Raw genomic sequence first — 21,248 nt, 5'->3', positions numbered from 1 at the left:
TTTCGGCCCAGCGAAAATAACCTTTTAAGCTTGAAGGCTTGATGCCCTGTATAATTTCAATTTAGATAATTTGTTTCATAAATTTCGTTTCGTTTTCACACAGTATGTGCAAAAAATATTGTCACTTGAAAGGATATATAAGTTTTTTAAATTCTTTTGATAACATATTTTGTTTCAATAATAAGTAAATAATAATAGCAACATTTGGAGGACTGGCCGAAACGTCCTACCCTGGAGAGTTCTGGCCGAAACGTCAGTGGCCGACACGTCTGTGGCCGAAACATCCTACATTCGATGCGCTCCCCTCCTGCATGCTCACTAATATTGTTGAACTTCTGGGCTGGGTTGTTCAAAACAAATTTTTGCACTATCTTGGTGTTAAATCTATCTTGACATTAAACATCATGGTAACACAGAGCGTTACCATGACATTTAACATCAAGATAAACTAACGTCAGAATTAGTTTTTTGAACAACCCAACCCTAGACTCCTTGATATAATATGTTATCAAAATTAGGCAACTTTTTGTGCAACAATAACACCATTTACCTTAGCCCACACATGAAAGTTGTATAATTTCAATTTAGATAATTTGTTTCATTAATTTCATTTCATTTTCACACAATATATGCAAAAAATATTTACTTGAAATTATATAAAAGTATATACTTTTTTAATTATTTTAATAATATATTCTCTTTCAATGATAAATGAATAATGATAGCAACATTTGAAGGACTGCTATTGTTATTCATTTATTATTTGAAGAAAATATATTATCAAAAGAATAATATATCACCGGCGATTTCGGCCCAGAAAAACCCTGGGCCGAAATCACCTTGGACCGAAATCACCCGAAGCTCCGAGCAGAGATCCAACTGAATGACGAGCGTCAGGTAGCGCTATTTCCCAATGACATTCTTGAAGATTCTTGGATGCCAGAGCAAGGATTATGCGCTTCCAGATTATAGCAATATACCTCTCACACTGCGCCCATTCTCTCGAGGATTATAAGGTGTCGCTCGACTAGTGGCGATGCCTAGATTATGCAAGAATTCACGTAGATCCTTGGCAGGTAGGAAGGCATACCAAACATTGCAAAAATCTGATTTAGATAATGGGTTATAGTACCAGTAGTCATGTTCTGGCAGGAAAATGCAAACGGAAAACAAGAATACTCACCCACCATCGTGAGCATATAGCGGTGTCTGGAGTTAGAAGGTAGAGGCCCCTTGAAGTCCAAAGTAAGACGTTCAAAAGGCTGCGTGGCATTGATAAGGGGAGTTTGGTGTGGTTTGTAGAACCGAGGTTTCAATCGGGCACGCTGAGGGCATTCAGAACACTATAACCGTAATCTCACATATTACAACACAATGGAAAACTACACAGCAACATACATACGAACATACATACACACACCACCACCAACCTCTTCCTTCACGTAACCAAACCGTGAAGTACTACTGATTCCTAAGAACACCTTTTACCCATACACAATATATTATGTAATCTAGATTAATAACCATAATATATAAGTAAGCAGAAATAACTAAACATTCTAACCATTGTAAAATGAAATAGTATCCAGAACTTGTATCACTACAATAAATGTAATATTAAAACTTGTAAACCATTCATTATGCTGATGCAGAATTTTGCAGATATATCCCACCGACAGAGAGAGGGTCTGTCAGTCTTATGGTGGAAAGCAGACAAGGAAGGTCTGCCAGTGTAATCATTTTGAGTTATTAGACTTTTTCAAAAGGTCTCGTGATTTCGATTTATCCACTGGAAAGGCTAGAACATTACAGCACACCCTCCCCACATCTTCCACGAAATAAGGAAGATTTCTCACTCTGACAAAATGAGCAAGTCTTGTTGCACCAGGATGGTAAAGTCGAGCGTGGAGCTCAGATAGTTTCTCGTTATTGACAGTAGCTCCACAGTGAGCACGTGAGAGAGTGTCTGCAGGAATGTTGTATTTACCAGGACGGTACATGATGTCATAGTTGTAGCACCCCAACTCGATCCTCCATCGATGAATTCTATCATTCTTGATTTTTGCAAATTGATTCGTATGGAACATAAAGCTGACAGCCTGTTGGTCCGTTACTATGGTAAAACGTCGTCCAGTCAAGTAATGCGACCACCTCTTTACAGATTCCACAATTGCACATGCCTCCTTTTCTACTGTAGTGTTTGCATTGAGTAGGTTTGAGGGTGCGAGGGAAAAAAGCAACGGGACGGCCAGCCTGATCCAGTGTATCAGGTATGGCTGTATCGGAGGCACCAGTCTTAACTATCAAAGGAATAGTTTCATCATTCGAGTGCAACACAGACTCCCCAATCTCCTCTTTGAGATCATCGATGACTTTCCGGGCCTCTGGACTCAAAGGAAAAGTGTCAGTGGCAACAAGAGGTCTGATCTTGTCAGAGAATCAGGAAACCCACTGTGAATAATAGGAAAAGGTACCAATAACACGGCGTAAGGAAGTACGGTCTTTGGGGATCGGTAATTCCTTCAATGGACGTAAACGTTTTGAATCCGGTTTGAGAGAGCCGTGGGTTATTGTGTAACCAAGGAAATCTATTGGTTTTGTAGAAATGACAGACTTAGTCTCGTTGAAGGCAAGATTGTGAGACCAGGCAGCTTCTTCAAATTCCGCCAAGTTCTTGTCATGCTCCAGTTGGGTCTTCGGTGCCACGACAATATTGTCCACATAAGCATTAGTTCCATGCAGATCGTGTTGCTTGATGATGTTGTCAATAGTTCTTTGGAAGCAAGCAACGCCGTTCGTAACCCCGAATGACACTCTGCGGAACTGATATAGCTTGTCATTTGCTTCAAAAGCAGAATATGGCTTGTCCTCTTCCCGTATAGGTATCTGGTGATAAGCACTTTTCAGGTCCAGTGAACTATAGTACAGTACTTATAATGAGACAGTTCCGTGACAAGGTCGTCTATTCTTGGAAGAGGGTATGCATCTAAACGAGCGAATTTATTAATGGTCTGTCCATGGTCAACAATCAATCTCTTTCGGTGGCGCTCATTCCCTTGACGATTTCTTGCCGAGACTCCACACGATTTCACTTCCAGCCTCGATTTCCGTGGGGGCGTGTTAGTATTAGTCCTCACCTCTTGTCCTAACTCCCGTCCTCACCTCTTCTCGGTGTCCCACAAGCGGTTCCACGGGACATTCTGGCGTCTACTCACCTGCGACGCGACCCAGAGCTTCCTTGAGGCCCACGGATGGGACAAAGCCTCTTTGAGGGAACACACGTGCAATGCCAGCGTCAGCCAGCCATGGCTAGCCTGCACCTCGGCCAGCCACGTGACACGGGAACACTAGATTCATTGAGGAACGCATAACCTCTGCCTTCGTGAATCACCAGCGTCAGAACGTTTTTGCTCCGACTTCCCCACGCAGCACACGTAACCTCACGCCAATTAGGAGTACGGGTCATGAACTCCCGTGTATATAAAGGATAAACCAAAGGCGAAGATTCAGAACGCCTTGGAGCATCATACATGAGTCTTGCTCGCCACTTCTGCACCCCCCCCCCTCCTTGCTCTCTAGCAAGCTGATTGCCTGGAGACGAGACTCGAAATACAGTAGTCACCTCAAGAGGAATCTGCCTTAGGTGGTCTACTGCTTAGATCACCATTCCTAAGCAACAGCTAACCTGATAGATACATCAGCCAGTCTTGGATTGACCACAACTCATTTTGTGTCCCCAACCAAAACTGTCATCAATTAAATAACTTTATGGATATGGATGATGTGTGGTAAGGGACATGGAACTGCCTAGTGTAGGTCATATGGTCTCTAGTAGTCTCCTCCATTCTTATGTTCTTATTATTCTTATGGAAACATTAGTAGGTATGATGATTTAATTCCATGTACTGTAAAATCATGTGCAAAATGACAGTATAATCTATGTGTTGTATTGGATCCACAATTAAATACACCAACTGACAAAATATTTTTCATAATTGCAAAAGAAGTGGCAGCATGTTTACCATACATGCAACAGCTTCATACAATGTCAGTATTCTTTCTTTATTCTTATGTAGAAGTTACAAAAAAAAAAATTGATATTAAGAAGTGGTAATAATAATTGTTGCTTAAAATTTGACTAGAAAGTAGTTGAGGGAAACAGATGTAGGCCATCAGCTCTACTTGTGCAAAAAGATTGAAGAAATACAGCTGAAATTTACAGAGAAATATCTTGGGTCCAGTATTGGTACTGTCCCAAAAAAAGACAGCAACTCAAATTATCTCTAGCCTAGCTGACAGACTGCATGAGAAAAGGCTAGACAAGTTGGAATTCCCCACACTGGAAGAGAGATAAAGTGATTGCTACATTTAGGGTCTATGAAAATGTGGACATGCACAACAAAGAAGCTCCATTAGTATAAGAGAAAGCAATATCAGGAGGACATGGCAAGAAATGATTCACATTTATTCAGCAATTCCCAGCAATATTGATAATCCCATCTTATGGAGAATTCAAAGTTACAAAATTAAAGAATCCAAAAATCCAAAGCGCATATGTAAAACAAGATACGTTTCGCATTTCAGGTTATGGGGTATTCAAACATCCATTCAAGAACATACAGCTTTATTTGATTAATAATGCAATACTTAAAAACCATTAGCAAATACAATTAATATTTCACCAACACATATAAAATCCTTTAAACATGCCCCAAAACCAGTAATTATATTCTATAAATAAATCTATTAATAGATCTGGTATCATATCAATATGTGTATATGGGTGTGTATGTGTGTATCTACCTAGTTGCATTATATGGGAAGGGGAGTTAAGCTTGTAGTGAACCGTTTTTGTATCTCTCAGCATCTAGATTGTTCTTAAATTCTTGTATGGTGTTTGCACACACTATTGTATCATCCAATTTGTTTTTGACACCCACCACTCTATGTGGATAACTATTTTTTTCAGATCTCTTCTATAACTATCCTTTTTTGAGTTTCTTTTCATGTCCTCTTGTTTTTCTTTTATCCCATTTTAATAAGTCTTCTACATCAAGGACTTTCATGCCTTTCATAGTTCTGTAAATGGCCAATGGATCTCTTTCTTTTCTTTGTTCCAGGTTTGGTAGTTCCAGTTTAGACAATCTTTGTTTATATGTCAATTTTGAAAGTGTTGGGGCCATCTTTGTCATTGCTCTTTGGATTCTTTTTAATTTCTTTATATTCTTTTTTGTACTGTGTGTGTGTGTGTGTGTGTGTGTGTGTATATATATATATACACATATATATGACTTTGACGAGTGACATCCTCTTTGTAAATAAAACCAAACCTGAAAGTGTGCATTGACCACATATTAGATAATGTTATTCAGTGTATTGTTGGGCGTTTAACATGTGGCAGCCTTTTAATGGCTAAACATTACACATGGCAACATAATGAGATTTCCTAACATTTTCTCTCACCACACTATCTTGGCAATTTCCTTTTCTCTGGATAATTTCAAAAGGATAAAGAAAAAACAAGTTACAGTATCTCAAAAGAATTAAAACTTCTGCAAATAGACTTGTGTGTAATAGTAATACCAGATATAGATTTCTTTTCCACAAATGGTCAAAAGTAATGATTAACAATATGAAATTTATTTGTTGTATATGGTTTGTTATACAGTACACATTAATCGTAATTAAACTGGAAAATTATACATCTGTTTTTTTAGATTATACATTATATGACACGATACTGTAAAGACATCCACTTCACTGTATTTGGTTCTTGTGCCTACAATATAGTATCAATCATGTACAACCAAATCGTGCTATACTAATTAGGCACGTTGTCAACATCATGCTCCTCCACTTCAATCTCTTCCTTAACCTGAAATAATAGCAATTCATTGGAACTCTCATTTATTTTCACTACACTGTGGGAAACCTCACCGTCCTCTTCTTCTCGAGTATATCTAATCAAATTATCATTTGAGTGAATTCTCATGTGCTTCTTCAGATTTTCACTTCGAGTAAATGAGGATTGACACAAAGTACATTTGAAAGGCTTTTCGCCCATGTGAGCTCTCATGTGACGGCTCAGACTTCCGGACTGACAGAACGACGACTCACAAAGAGTGCATTTATACGGCTTCTCTCCTGTGTGAGTCCTTACATGTTTCTTTAAGTGTCCAGACTGAGAAAATGAAGACTCGCAAAAGCTACATTTATAAGGCCTATCACCCGTGTGAGTTCTCATGTGACGATTCAAATCCCCTATTTGATAAAATGAGGACTCGCACAGAGCACATTTATAAGGCCTATTACCTGTATGAGTTCTCATGTGCATTGTCATCTGGCAAAAGGAAGTATATGAAGACTCGCACACAGTGCATTTGTAAGGCTTATCATCGGTGTGAGTTTTGATGTGCCTCTTCAAATTTGCAGACTGAGAAAATGAATACCCACATAAAGAGCACTTGTGGGGCTTAACACCTGTGTGAGTTATGATGTGACGATTCAAATTTCCAGACTGAGAAAATGAAGAATCACATAACGTGCACCTGTAAGGCTTATCACCTGTGTGAGTTCTCATGTGACGATTCAATTCTCCAGACTGAGAAAATGAAGAGTCACACAACGTGCATTTATGAGGCTTATCACCAATGTGGGTTCTCATGTGACTCTTCATATTGTTGGGATATGTATACAACACCTCACTCAAAATACATTGGTAAGGCTTATCACTGGTGCGATTTGTCATGTGCCTCTTCAATTTTCCAAACTGAGAAAATGGAAACCCACATAAAGTGTATCTATATGTCTTAACACTCATGTGATTTATCATATGTTTCTTTTAAATTCAACATACTCAAAAATGCACTTGTAAGAACTTACAGCTTTTTCCTCTTTCATAAGGAATTTTGGGGCAAGGGGCAGAATTCTTACATTTAATCAGCTTTGGGTTTCTTCTAGTAATCTTCATGGAATTAACATTCCCACAGCATGAAGTTAACATTATTGTCCGTCTTCTTATACCTTGGGAGATAAATGACATATTATACTCACACTTTAATACTGATATTTTCATAAAACATTTATAATTATACGCACAAAACTAAAAACACTGCTCTTTCTTGTACAGGTAGTTAGTTCCTGATTTACACAACAATGTTATTTTCTGTGCCCTCCCAGCCACTCTTGTACATAATCAGTCAGATCAAATCTGTATAAGAACATAACATAAGAACATAAGAATAAAGGAGACTGCAAGAGACCATAAGGCCTACACTAGGCAGGTCCGTATCCATCACCACCTGTCATCCCCATCCATAAAGTTGTCTAATCATTTTTTAAAACAACTGATAGTTTCAGCACTTACTACATGGTTATTAAGTTTATTCCATTCATCGACTACTCTGTTAGTAAACCAATTCTTACCTATTTCCTTCTTAAATCTAAATTTGTCCATCCGTTCAACAACCATGGTTAACCTAAGTTGATTGAGAAATAATGTGCCACGCCTTTTCTCCAAGTATTACCCCACAATTCATCTACTACTATCAGAGTAAGGAGCCAAGGGAAGGAGGGTTAGCTTGGAAATATCAAGGCTATAATATCTGTGTACCCGGTACATAATTCTTGCATTTGTACAACATTATATTTATCATAAATATGCTATATTCATGTTCTGTGTCTCACACATCAGTGGTGAAATAAACTCACACCTCTTTGCAAACAAACATACTGATGCATATTCCAGTTTTGGACAAGTATTTACCTAATTTTATTTTACAGGAAGAGCTTTGATCAGCATCCAGTTTGATCTTAAATTCTTGTATATTTTTTGCACTCACTGTTTCTTCATTCAATTTGTTCCAGATATCCACTACTCTGTGTGGGAAGCTACTCTTTTTTAGATCTCTTCTACAACTATCCTTTTGAAGTTTCTTTTCATGCCCTCTTGTTTTTCTTTTATCCTACTTTAACAAATCATCTCTATCAAGGACTTCCATCTCTTTCATAATTCTGTAGATGGTTAGTAGATCTCTTTCTCTTCTTTCTTCCAGGGTTAGTAGTTTGAGTTTGGACAATCTTTGTTTATATGTCTATTTGGAGAGTGTTGGTGACATCTTTGTTGTTGCTCTTTGAATTCTTTCTAATTTCTTTATATTATTTTTAGTACTGGGTGTCCATAGTGTTGCAGCATACTCCAATCTTGGTCTTACCAACGTAATTAAAATTTTCTTTACCATTTCTTCATCCAAGTAGTCAAAGGCCACTTTCATTGAGCTTAGTAAATTGAAGGTTTCTTTGACTATTTTGTTGATATGTTTGTCTGGTGCCATGTCATTGTTGATAATTACTCCTAGGACCCTTTCTGAGTTAACTTTTTTAACTTCCTTTGTACCAATTTTATATTGTCCCACTATTCTATTTCTACTTTTTCCAAATTCCATTATACTACATTTCTTGATATTGAAGTTCACTTCACACTTTTGACTCCATTCCCAGACTTTGTCTAGGTCATTTTGTAGTGATTCACAATCTTCCTTCATATTTACTCTCTTTAGTAGTTTTGCATCATCTGCAAAGAAGTTCATATAACATTCCACACCTTCGTCCATGTCATTTATATATATATGGCAAACATTATTGGAGCCAATACAGAACCATGCAGGACTCCACTTATCATCTCTTCCCAGGTTGAGTTATTGTCTCTAAGTACCACCCTCATATTTCTCCCAATCAAGAAATCTTCCACCAATTTCCAATAACTTTTTGTAAATCTAAGAAGGCACAATCTGCCCATTCATCCCTTTCTTGCATTATTTCTATTAGTCTTGAGTAAAAGCATATCAAGTTTGTGGCACATGATCTTCCACTTCTAAATCCAAATTGTTTTAGATTTAGCATATTATTCTCTTCCAAATCAATTATGTGTATTTTGTCCATTAGTTCATCTATACATTCTTATATCCAATTTGCTATTCCATCCAGCCCATGTGATTTTCTGATATCAAGGTTTTTTATTTAGTCCCTTATTTCTTTCTCTGTCAGTTACTGTATTTCTTTCACTGGGGAGATCTTTCTCTCTGTCCTTCCTCCCATCTGTAACATTGGTCACATTCAATTTTTTCTTGGCCAAAAACATATCTCCTCCACCCTGTTTCTCATCCCTATTTTTAATCCAATGTTTACATAATCCATGTCCAACACTACTTGATGGTAGTGGACCCCTTAATTTTCTCTCTACAATTCCCATTAAGTCTGGTTTTTCTTCTGACAGGTAACCATTTAGTTCACTTAATCCTGAGCTCAATCCGCCTATGTTAGTAAAAGCCCCTTTTAATTTTCTTCCTGTGAAACCTCTCATTAACGGATGTTAATTAGCTGAGTTTGTGGTGTTTTTGCTGTGTTTTTGGTGCTGTTTAGTGCGTGCAATCACTATGCCACCCAAAAACCATTCCAAAACATCGCAAACACAGCTAATTAACGTCTGTTAATGAGAGGTCTTACTGTATTTTCTCAGCCTCATGTCTGAGACTCTCCAATAAAACTCCTTTCTTTTGATCTCCATTCCATTCACATTTTTTTTTCTTTAGCTTCACCTCTTAGTGTCTTTTCTCTTTCTCTTTCCTCAACATTCATTCCTTTTTAATATCCATATATTGTGACAGCGTTAACTCTTTGCTAACTTTCCTGATTTTGCCAACATGTCTTCTCGCCTACCATTTGTGACCTTAATTCTATCTTTAAGAGGTCAATTTCTTTCTTTTGAATATTGTCCCATGCTATACTCTTCTATTTCCTTTACTATTTCTTGATCTCCATCTTCTACGTCTTTTAGAATTTTAGTCCATATACTACAACACACTTTTTTATCAATTGCACCTCTAACCGAATTGTGTGTGTGTGTGTCCATGTTGTGTGTGTGTATGTGTGCAAAGTCACAGTTACACCAATAGATTAGGCCAAATATGAGCTCCAAGCTCTCATCCAGGAGGGTAATAAGTGTCAATCATGAGTCAAACACATGATCAAAGATCATACTAATTCACACATACATTAGAGAGTAGGAGACAGGACCCACAGATTTTTTTTTTTTTTTTTTTTTTTTTTAAGACTATTGACCCATAAGGGGGTCATTAAGCCTGGTGTGAAGTTGTTCAGTTTCTACATTTTTTCGTTCTTTTGTGTGTGTGGTGACCCAATGAGTGTTGCTCCTTTCCTGTATACTATAATTAGGTAAATAAAAATAAACACACACACCATACAAACAATATCATGCCCACAAGCACAAACAAATATGGATACTTTCTCTAATACTAACATTCTATTCTTTTCCAACTATTTATTTACATACAATTCCCCTCACTTAAAAATCTTATATCTTTACCTACCTCTACCATTGAATTTCCAACCACCTTCCCAATTTTACTGGTTAAAAAATACGCCCATTCTCAAACTTTAAATGGGTGAGAGGTCGGGCTTGCTTGACTGAAGCCTCGACAGTGAATCTGGAGTACCTTGTGGGCCATTTTTTTTAAACCTGATCAATGCAATTCCCCTCTTCCTTCGCCTTGCTACACAAGAACTAAAATTTGCTGTCAATAACTGTTTTTAGACATGACTATCTTTTAATTTCTTCCATCGTTCTTTCCATCTGGCAAACCCTACTTGACTCCATGGTCTAGAGATAGGTAGTGTCAATGAATGCATGTTAAAGACTTCTCTACACTAAAGCATATCCTAATGTAGGTTAGGTTAAATAGGTGTTCAACAAAAGTTGACAAAGATGACATCCGTTCATGATGTATCTTGTTTAATTAAAAATTAGATAATATAATCATTATTTACTGCTACCAATTTCTTTTGGGAAGAAATTCCTAAGAGGAAACATATCTCCAAAGAGCAAAATAAAAAAATCCAGTGTGATTAACAACCCCCCAAAAAATTACTGCATATAACAGTAGTACTAACTTTACAAACTATAAAATTAACATCATTGCTCACCTCATTTCATTATGGTCACTTATCTCTCAGCTTATTACTTCCCACTTCTCTGTGTTACCTTTCACATCAATGGAACTGAAGTGGGTTCTTTCATCCATATCTTAACATTTTTAACCGGGGTTGGTTGGCATGGGGAGTGGGGTTGCTGACTCTGAAAGCAGTTGTTCATGGTGTTAACAAACAGCAGAATTGTTTGAATTACAGCTAAATTCCATATAGTAAACAAAATATGTTCATCTCCATGCATATGGAAATGTAAAAAAAAAAAAAAAAAAAAAAAAAAAAATCCATTTTCCCTACCTAATTCACTATCCATATGAAATGAAGTGAATTACTTGCAGGGTAATATAAAGTAAAATTTCAGGAATGAGAGCACAAATGAGGAACAATATGTATGTATATATATATATATATATATATATATATATATATATATATATATATATATATATATATATATATATATATATATATATATATATATATATATATATATATATATATATATATATATATATATATATATATTTGCAAGGGGAGGTTGAAATTGTACAAACCAATGCTAGCAATTCTCTGATCTCAAAACTGTTTTTTTTTTTTTCAATCTATTATCTAGACAATCTTTATCCATATGGAGACACCTGCTTTCTCGAAGGGTGAATATTTATATTGTACATCTCCACCACAACTGGGTCACAACACCAACCTCTGTATACTTCTTGTCACAATCGGGTGACAATGCTTTTACCAAGACTTGCCTTTCAAAGAGTGAGCCCGCTTATATCTCCTCAAGTACAGCCAGGCCCCTTGTTTTTATCACGAGCAATTAAATGGGAGACAGTTGCAGGCCGCAAGCCGACAATCTGTGTATTTGTTTACTACTAATTACCAAACCGACTGCGTTGCACCTGCCGTTTTCACCCATCCATATCGTCAACAGTGAAATTGGGGTTTCAGTCGTATTGCAGACAGAATATCATGATAGTTGACTCAGCCCTGTGGAATACGACATTAATGAGTACAGACTACTGTAGCAGGCATTAGCCACGGCTTACTGGTGAACAAGTAACTGACATCCAGCATACTCAAGTTCAGTTCCCATTTACGAGTACGACTTACAAGCATCACAGGTTTGCAAGCCGCCAGTAATCTATTTGAGCAATGGGGTTGTTGTCTCGTGTACCCATGGAATGACGAATACTCTGAGCTATTTGGGAGGGTGATAGTCATCAATCACAAGTTCACCATGTTGTCCAAGATTATAGAGAATTAGGCACCCACGCTTGGACGTATTCTAGAAAGACCTAGATGTTTCCTGTGTGTTCGAGAACGCTCAGGAAGCTTTTTTTTAATGATTAGCATACAGTGAATTGTCCATTAGTACTTTAGGCAGATAAACAAGCACCTGCACATGCTGAAAAGTCCTCTCTCCCTTGGAAGGGGATGACCCAGGCAAGACATGCAACCATCCTACACCCATCTGTTGTCCTTTTTATCTTTGCTTGTTGGAGGTGGAGAGTTATCCTTGTTCCCAGCCTAATGCTCGGATCAGAACCAGTACGTGAAAACACGGCATCTCTACAGGAGGACCCGGCTACCAAAGCTTGTTTACTACCACCGACTTATTGCAAGGAGACCTCATACACTCAATAAATTCCAAAACAAAATTAAATACCTTTGGGCTGCTTCAGTTTATCATTTATTCGCAACCACTCTCCGCTCACATCTATCTCTTGTTCTCTCCCTTCATTGCTCAACAGACATTCCCCTTTTACCTAAAGCCCACTTCACCCTTTTCATTTATTTCATTCTCGGTCTTCCTCTTAAATTCATTCCATCAACCTCTGCCTTCCGTACCCTTTTTTATCAGTCTTTCTCCAATCATTGTTTATAATTATATCCAAACAATCTTAGTATTCTTTGACCAACCCTATCTGCTACCTATCTTTCCACCTCGTCTCTTTACCTCACCATCTCATTTCATATTCTATCCATCCCCGTAAACCCTACCATACATCTTAAACACGTCATCTCATACATATTTAGGCTCCCTCTTTCTGCCTCCCTTAGCTTTCTAGTTTTTGCCCTATAGCAAGGGGCATCAAACTATGGCCCGCGAGCTCAGTTAAACCGGAGTGTACATATTTTTCTCAAATTTTATGGCAAATTGATATATTTGTAGTCTTTGTGTGTATTGGTATAAAAATATATTTGTTGCCTTTATTGTGTACTCATTGTATTGTACTGAAATGGTTATGTAGCCCGCGCTCATCATTTAGTTATCTGGCCTGCTGAGCGCTGCCCTATGGTGTCTTTAGCACAATCATCCCTTTCATAGTCTTCTCTTTGTGTTCATCCCCAAATATCGATTTCTTGTGACACTTCTTCCTTCAATACATTTACTTGATTCCTTGCTCTATAATTGACCCCCACTTATCCTATGGCGACGCTACTATGAGAAGAAAAGAGGGTTAGCTGAGTTCTTGTCCTTTATTAGTTGGTCGGAATTGAACTGACATATACAACAAAAATAGGTTTCTTCTGGACTGCTTAGAAGAACAGGTTCTACCCAAGTCGGCATCCAAGCACCTACACCACCCACAAAATCTCTTCACCAACACCGCGAGGGCATACTTGATGGATTTCAGGACTGCACTTCAATACGAAGCTGAAGAAATCAAAAGTAAAACACTGGTTCCCCAGCTGCTTGAATATTTGACAGAAAACTTAAAATGGACACAACAACAAAGAGAGAAACTGAAAATGAAGCTTCAACACTTATGTGATCATAATATTTGGGAAGAAATTGGCAGACGGGAACTTATCTCCAACTTATCATCATACGTCTTGAGCCAGACACAGGAGGAAGCTCTTGGATTAGGACTAAAGTTTGCTCCCAATATCAACCACAAGTCATTAATAGATTACGTCGGGAGGAACTACAATTGGAGAGACAACGATTTTGAAAACTTATTTAAACAAGGGGTACTACTGTGCTGCTCAATAAAGGCTAAGGATAAGGACCTAACCATTCTCAGAAGATACTTGCGAGCCCTCCATTAACTTCAGAGCAACAATGACATCATAATGACTACTGCAGACAAAAGAGGCGGAATGGTGACACTGGACAAGACTGATTACATCAACAAGATGGAAGAGCCTATAGGAGTTACTGCCACATACAACAAACAGCGAATAGGTCAAGCGGCAGAAGAAACTGAGAAATTCAATCAAAATGGGAGGAGAATGTTGAAAAAAAATATATATATATATATATGTAGATAGATAGATAGATATATATATACCTATTTGAGAAAGACCCGAAGATTCCCAAGATGCAAGGCTTACCTAAGATCCACAAACCAAGAATTCCCTTCAGATCCATCACATCATGAATAAGAAGTGCCCCGCACAGACTGACCAAACATCTTGCCAGACCTTTGTCATCTTCTCTAGGTAAGATAAGTGGAACTCATCTTAAAATTTCGTCGGACCTAATCGATAGACTAAAAGTAGTGGGTTTCAAAGATAAGCGTTTGATAAGCGTAGACGTTATTTCTTTATTTACGCACGTTCCAATATCCGGTGCCATCAAGGCAGTGAAAGAAGTATTTGATTATATCGATGAAAGTGACTAACCATTGAGCAAAAGGGACTATCTAAAACTGATTGAATTATGTTTCAGTTTCGGCTCAGTTTCATTTTACGAGAATTTCGAAAACACGAAGGTCTTCCTATGGGTTCTCCATTAAGTGCTGTGGCAGTTTCGTTATATATGGAGACACTAGGAAAATATATGATAACAACGCACAAAGGTACCAATACAGACGGATCTTTACCATTTCAAGACACAGTCATCATTAGAATGGATGAGAGTGTGAAATTTAAAGTACACAGGAAGCCTACAGATAAGGATGATTTTGTTCACTTCTTAAGTACACATGATAGAAAAACAAAATCGGGTGTAGTAATAGGGGTCTTTCTTCGAGCTCGTAGAATATGCAGCCCAGAATAACTCGAAGAGGAGATCCAATATGTGACTGGCACATTAACTAAACTGGGTTACCCAAAAAGGACTATTAGCGTCTTTACTAACAAAAGCCCAATTAATCAGAAAAATTAATTAAAAAGAAAAATTGAACAGTCGTTTTCTAGTAGCAAGAGGATAGGCGACTTGGTGAGAAAGACTGAAGATCATAGCAACAACGGAAGTATTGTGTACAGGATTCCATGTATTGGTTTGAGCATTCGTATTATGGAGGATTGTAGAAAAGACTCCGTGAACATAGAGCAGATGTCAGATACCATCGCGAGATGAGTGCATTAGTTAATCATGTCAAAGAAATGGGGCATTTACCAAAATGGAAAGCAGCAGAAATACTACTGTAGATGAAAATTTATTCAGACGGAAAAGTACTAGAAGCACTATACATCGCTATAAACAAGAACACAAACCAGGGAACGGGTGACATTAGATAGAGAAAAACTACCGCTGCTATAGGAACAGCCAGTAGGACAATTCACCACCGGAGTAGATACAAGAAACCCCAGCAATGACCAGAAAGGACAAAACACCACCTTAGCAGACGTGACCCTGATTTAGCTCTCTGAAGCTCCTCACAGTGTCCCGTTACTATCCATGTTTACCTTGTTCCTCTTTATCACATTATTTCTCTGAAGAAGCCTTATTAGGCGAAACTATTCAGAAATAAAATGGGACTCTAATTCGTGTCTTCATCACCCACCTTTTCCATATATATACATATGTATACATATCCATCCATATGTACCTGGGTCTCCCTAATGGTCGTCTGCCCTATACTCTTCCTTCCATCACCTCCCTTGGTAGTCTGTCTGTCTCCATTCGTACGCAGTGTCCAGCCCACCTTGCACTTCTTCCCCGTATTTCATCCTGTATGGACGATGTCCGGTCTGATTTCCAATTTCCCTATTATGTCGTCGTCTCCATCTCCCTTCTTCTTCATCATATACTGGGCCAAGGATTCTTCTCAGGATATTGTTTTCAATGATTTCCAGTCTCTTATTCTTTTGTTTGGTCAGAGTCCATGTCTCACATCCGTACAGGATTGTTGGTTTTATTACAATGTGTTCTTATCTTAGTTCTGCTGATGGTCCGACCATACACACATACACACGACTCAGTGGCGCAGTGGTCAGAGTTCCCAGCCGTTACTAAGGCGGTCCGGGTTCGAATCCCGCCCAGGGCTAAATTAATTTCAGTATCGCTGCACTGAGAGTCGGTACTCCAACTCTCGTGGGCGGGGAGATGTGTGTGTGTGTGTGTGTGTGTGTGTGTGTGTTTACCTAGTTGTTTTTACGGGATGAGAGCTATGCTCGTGGTGACCCGTTTTCGTATCTCTCCGCATCAAGCTTATTCTTAAAATCGTGTATTGTTTTGACACTCACTGTTTCTCTGTTTAGTTTGTTCCAGACACCAATCACTCTATGTGGGAAGCTATTCTTTTTCAAATCTCTTCTGTAACTGTCCTTCTTAGGCTTCTTTTCGTGTCCTCTTTTTTCTCTTCTATCCCATTTCAATAAGTCGTCTCTATTAAGAATTTCCATCCCTTTCATAATTCTGTAAATGGTCAACAAATCACGTCTTTCTCTTCTCTGTTCCAGTGTTGATAAATGTAATTTCTCCAATCTTTGTTCGTATGCCAAATTTGATAGTGTAGGTGCCATTTATGTCGCTGTTCTTTAAATTCTTTCTAATTTTCTTATGTTATTGTTGCAGCATACTCTAGTTTAGGTTTTATTAGTGTGTGTGTGTGTGTGTGTGTGTGTGTGTACGTAAAGACTGACAAATATAGAGGTGAGGTGACAAAATGAAACGTTAAGGCTAGAATATGAAGTTTTATTCAGAACCAGATGTTTCAACTTCTTGGGCCTTCCTCAGTAGACTGAAAAAGGCCCAACAGCCCAAAACGTCTAATTTTGAATAAATCGCCATACTGTATATATATATATATATATATATATATATATATATATATATATATATATATAATATATATATATATATATATATATATATATATATATACATATATATATATATGATGGCAATCCCTCAAGGTTGAGGATGATAGTCTTAGCGCAAAGTTACTGCTGAGTCCGTAGGTGACTAATGAGACCGATTTTTGCTCGAAAAGATCGGTCGGTCGCAATGTGGACATCTTGTGCCGGAAGGAAGAGTCGGCCGTGGTTGTTGTTGGCGCTCCTTCCGTCGTCGTCTCTTCTCCTCCAGCTCTGTAGACCTTTTTGACTCGAAAGTCGCTGTTCCCTCATGGATGGTGGTTTTCTAGAGTGGTCTATTTTTAGCCGTTTCCTCCCAGTTAATGAAGTCGATGTTGCATTTGTTGAGGTTCGTTTTCAGGGAGTCTTTGTAGCGTTTCTTCTTGCCTCCTTTTGTACGCTTGCCGTCTGTGAGTTGGGAGTAGAAGATCTGTTTGGGAAGACTTTCGTCCGTCATTCTAACCACGTGGCCGCTCCATCTTAGGCCTTTGATGACATAGGCTTCGATGCTGGTCATTTTTGCTTCCTGTAGTACGCTGACGTTTGTTCTTCTGTCTTCCCAACTGATGTTGAGGATTTTCCGAAGACAGCGTTGGTGAAATTTCTCGAGCGTTTTCAGGTGGTGACTATACGGGGTCCAGGTTTCGGATGCATAAAGGAGCACTGGGATAATGACTGCCCTGTACACCTTGAGTTTTGTTTCGTTTCTGATGTCCCGATCATCAAAGACTCTTATTCGAAGCTTGCCGAAAGCTGTTCCTGCACACTTCAGACGGTTTTGGATTTCATCACTGGCTGAGGTCTACCTTCGCTGACAGATGGCTCCCAAGGTAGCAGAAGTGGTTCACATTTTCCAGTAGGGTTTCTTCTAGTTGAATCGATGGCGGATTGTCAACATGAGCACTGGGGGGAGGTTGGTAGAGTACGTGAGTCTTTTTGGTGTTGATGCTCAGTCCAAGTTTTGTGTATGCGTGATGGAAAGCATTTAGGATCTGCTGGAGGTGATCCTCTCTATGAATTGCCACACAATTGTCGTCAGCATATTGGAACTCTAGCAAACTTCGCGTAGTTGTCTTTGACGCACTTTTGAGGCGAGCGAGGTTAAAAAGCTTGCCGTCCATTCTGTACGAGATCTCAGCTACAAGATACAAGCTTGCCGTCCATTCTGTACGAAATATCAACTACAAGAAAAATGTCGTGAGCAACACCAGCCGCTCTACTTGGCCTTTATCGACCTATCTAAAGCCTTCGATCGTTTCTCGCGAGAGCTTCTTTGGGATATTCTCGCCCAGTATGGTTGCCCGGATAAGTTCATCCGGATTCTTCGACTCCTCCACGACGATATGCGCGCTAGAGTCCTGACTAATGAGGGCAGTTTTGAACCCTTTAAAGTCACCTCCGGAGTGAAGCAAGGCTGCGTGATAGCGCCAACTCTCTTCACCATCTTCATCGCGTCAGTGTTACATATCATACGAGATGACCTTCCACCTGGCATATATATATATATATATATATATATATATATGAATGAAATCGTCAGTAGCGGCGATGACAATCAAATAATTCAGACAGTCGTCCCCGGACTCGAGCCGAGGGCTTGCGAGAAGGAAACCGACGCTCTACCGACCGAGCTACCGAGACCCTAAAATTCTCCAACTTGGGAGTTAATCTAACTCTCGAAGGACTAAGTCGACTGCTAACTGCCGTCCTAACTTAATTCTACGGAGAACTAAACCCACTCATAGCTCGTGGTTAAGCTGGTACGTATCCTTGACGGTTTCGTCGTTGTGATACCTGAATAAACTCGCCAGTGACGGCGATGTCACTCAAATATTTCCGACAGTCGTCCCCAGACCCGAATCGAGGGTTTGCGAGAATCAAAGCCGTCACTGGCGATTCTATTCAAGTATTACAACGACGAAACTCCACTCCCATCCATTCTGTCCCCAAATACTCCACTCCCATTCACACCCCTCCCTCCCTCTTATCTTGGCTCCTCTCTCTCTATATGTATATATATTCAGGTATGCCTTGTCTTAAGCCGTTTCGAATTGTCACTTTCGAAGATACATCGGTTTTCTTTAACCCCTTTTGCTCCGGATTTTCAAACATCACATGTGGCTTGTACCCTGGGTGCTCAGCTGCATATGGTAACTTTGAAATCTTATTTGATATAATTTTGCACCACAATGACCAGCTTGAGCAGTCTGTATTATACACTGTTAAATAGCTGAATAAATTATGTATTAGTGTACTGTATTCACATGAAACCATCATAAGCTGCCTGCTCTCAGTCTTAGGTAGTCTACTGCTCAGACCACCATTCCTAAACAACAGCTATGCTGATAGATCCAGCAGCCAGAGAATTCCCTTCGTCTTGGATTGACCACCACAAACCTGTATCATAACCCAACCAAAACTACCTGTCATCCATGATTAAATAACTTTATGGATAGGGATGACAGGTAGTAAGGGGCATGGAAGTACCTAGTGTAGGCCATATGGTCTCAAGCAGTCTCCTCCATTCTTACTATTCTCATGGAGACATTAGTAGATATGATGATTCAGTTTCATGTATTTACCTAGTTTTACCTAGTTGTCTTTTGTGGGAGAAGAGCTATGTTCATAGGGACCCACAGTTGTATCTTTCCGCATCCAGTTCTTTCTTAAAGCCTTGTAAAGTTTTAGCACTCACTGTTTTCTCTTTCAATTTATTCCATGTATCTATCACTCTATGTGGAAAACTATTATTTTCCAGATTTCTTCTGTAACTGTCCTTCTTAAGTTTCTTCTTGTGTCCCCTTGTATTTCTATAGTCCCATTTAAGTAGATCATCCCTCTCATAATTCTATATATGGATATCAATCATAGGAAAAATAATGGAAACTATCATCAGAGATGCTATCGAACATCATTTAGAAAGTAACTGTTTAATAAATGATAGCCAGCATGGTTTCAGTTGGAAACGTTCTTGCATGACTAACTCTAATTCTACAACACAGTTATCTCGAATTATGACAAAAGAAACAATATAGATTTAATATATCTAGACTTTGCAAAAGCTTTGATACCATCTCCCACAAAAGACTACTTACTAAATTAGCTTCACACGGAATACGTGGTAGCCTATTAAGTTGGGCTAGTAATTGGTTGAATGATCGAAAACAGAGTTGTTTTAAATGGAAAAACTTCTAGATGGAAAAATGTTACAAGTGCAGTTCCTCTGGGTTCCGTTCTTGGGCCACTTCTATTCATAGTATATATAAATGATATAGACCATGGACTAAAATCTACTGTTTCCAAATTTGCTGATGATACAAAACTGTGTGGAATGGCAAATGATCACTTAAACCAATTAGATATTCAAGAAGATTTAGATAAATTACAGCAATGGTCTGAAAAATGGCAAGTGAAATTTAACACAAGTAAATGCAAGGTAATGCACATGGGTAAAAATAACAGTATGATTCCAAGCTATTTGGAAATTTGTTAACAAAAGTGAATAGTGAAAAAGATCTGTGTAATTATCAGTAACGATCTCAAATCATCCAAGCAGTGTATTTCAGCCTCTGAGAAAGCAAATAAGATTCTAGGACTGATTGCGCAATTTTTTTACTTCAAAAGTCCATCACTCATTATCAAGCTATATAAATTGTTAGTTTGTCCACATTTGGAATATGCTGTTTCCGTATGGTCACCGAATCTCATTAAAGACATTGCCAGACTGGAAAAAGGACAATGGTGAGCCACAAAACTGATTCCAACTATCAGAAATAAATCATACGAAAATTGACTAAAACATATGAATCTGTTTTTCTTAAATAAGCATAGACTCAGAGGTAACTTGATACATTGTATTGTATTGGATCTACAATTAAATACACCAACTGATGAAATATTTTTCATTATTTCAAAAGTAGTGGCATGTTTATAAGATATGCAACATCTACATACAATGTCAGTGTTTTTTCTTTATTTTTATATATAGTAAAATAGATTGTGATATGAAGAATGGGTAATAATAATTGTTGCTTAAAATTTGACTAGATAGTTGAAAGAAGGGAACAGATGTTGGCTATCAGCTCTACTTGTGCATAAAGATTGAATAAATACAGTTGAAATTTACAGAGAAATATCTTGGGCCCAGTATTGGTATTGTCCTGAAAAAAAGATAGCAGCTCAAATTATCCATAGCCTAGCTGACAGAT

At 38.3% G+C, this 21,248-nt stretch overlaps 1 protein-coding gene across 6 annotated transcripts; it reads right to left on the bottom strand.

The window, feature by feature from the left end:
• Positions 1-4,614: 4,614 nt before the first annotated feature.
• On the bottom strand, positions 4,615-12,546 carry LOC143031287 (uncharacterized). Of its 6 annotated transcripts, none has more exons than XM_076194930.1 (4): positions 12,121-12,266; positions 11,891-11,997; positions 11,002-11,152; positions 4,615-7,023 (listed from the first exon to the last, which is right to left on the bottom strand). In XM_076194930.1, the coding sequence occupies exon 4, from the start codon at positions 6,830-6,832 to the stop codon at positions 5,822-5,824; it is 1,011 nt and encodes a 336-aa protein (XP_076051045.1). In that variant the 5' UTR covers positions 6,833-7,023; positions 11,002-11,152; positions 11,891-11,997; positions 12,121-12,266; the 3' UTR covers positions 4,615-5,821. The 6 variants fall into 6 exon arrangements, with proteins under 6 accessions (XP_076051045.1, XP_076051046.1, XP_076051047.1 ...); XM_076194931.1 differs by having other exon boundaries at positions 11,910-11,997; XM_076194932.1 differs by lacking the exons at positions 11,891-11,997; positions 12,121-12,266 and adding an exon at positions 12,407-12,546.
• Positions 12,547-21,248: the final 8,702 nt, after the last annotated feature.

Source organism: Oratosquilla oratoria, chromosome 12 (genome assembly GCF_046742065.1).
Source record: "Oratosquilla oratoria isolate Oo_2021 chromosome 12, ASM4674206v1, whole genome shotgun sequence".
Taxonomy (NCBI): domain Eukaryota; kingdom Metazoa; phylum Arthropoda; class Malacostraca; order Stomatopoda; family Squillidae; genus Oratosquilla; species Oratosquilla oratoria.
The sequence above is the reverse complement of the archived record's forward strand: the minus strand, read 5'-3'. Positions and strand labels throughout refer to the sequence as shown.

What these genes read in the sequence shown, in the direction of transcription:
- LOC143031287 (XM_076194932.1), bottom strand. Translation starts at nt 6,832, where the DNA reads ATGATAAATCACATGAGTGTTAAGACATATAGATACACTTTATGTGGG.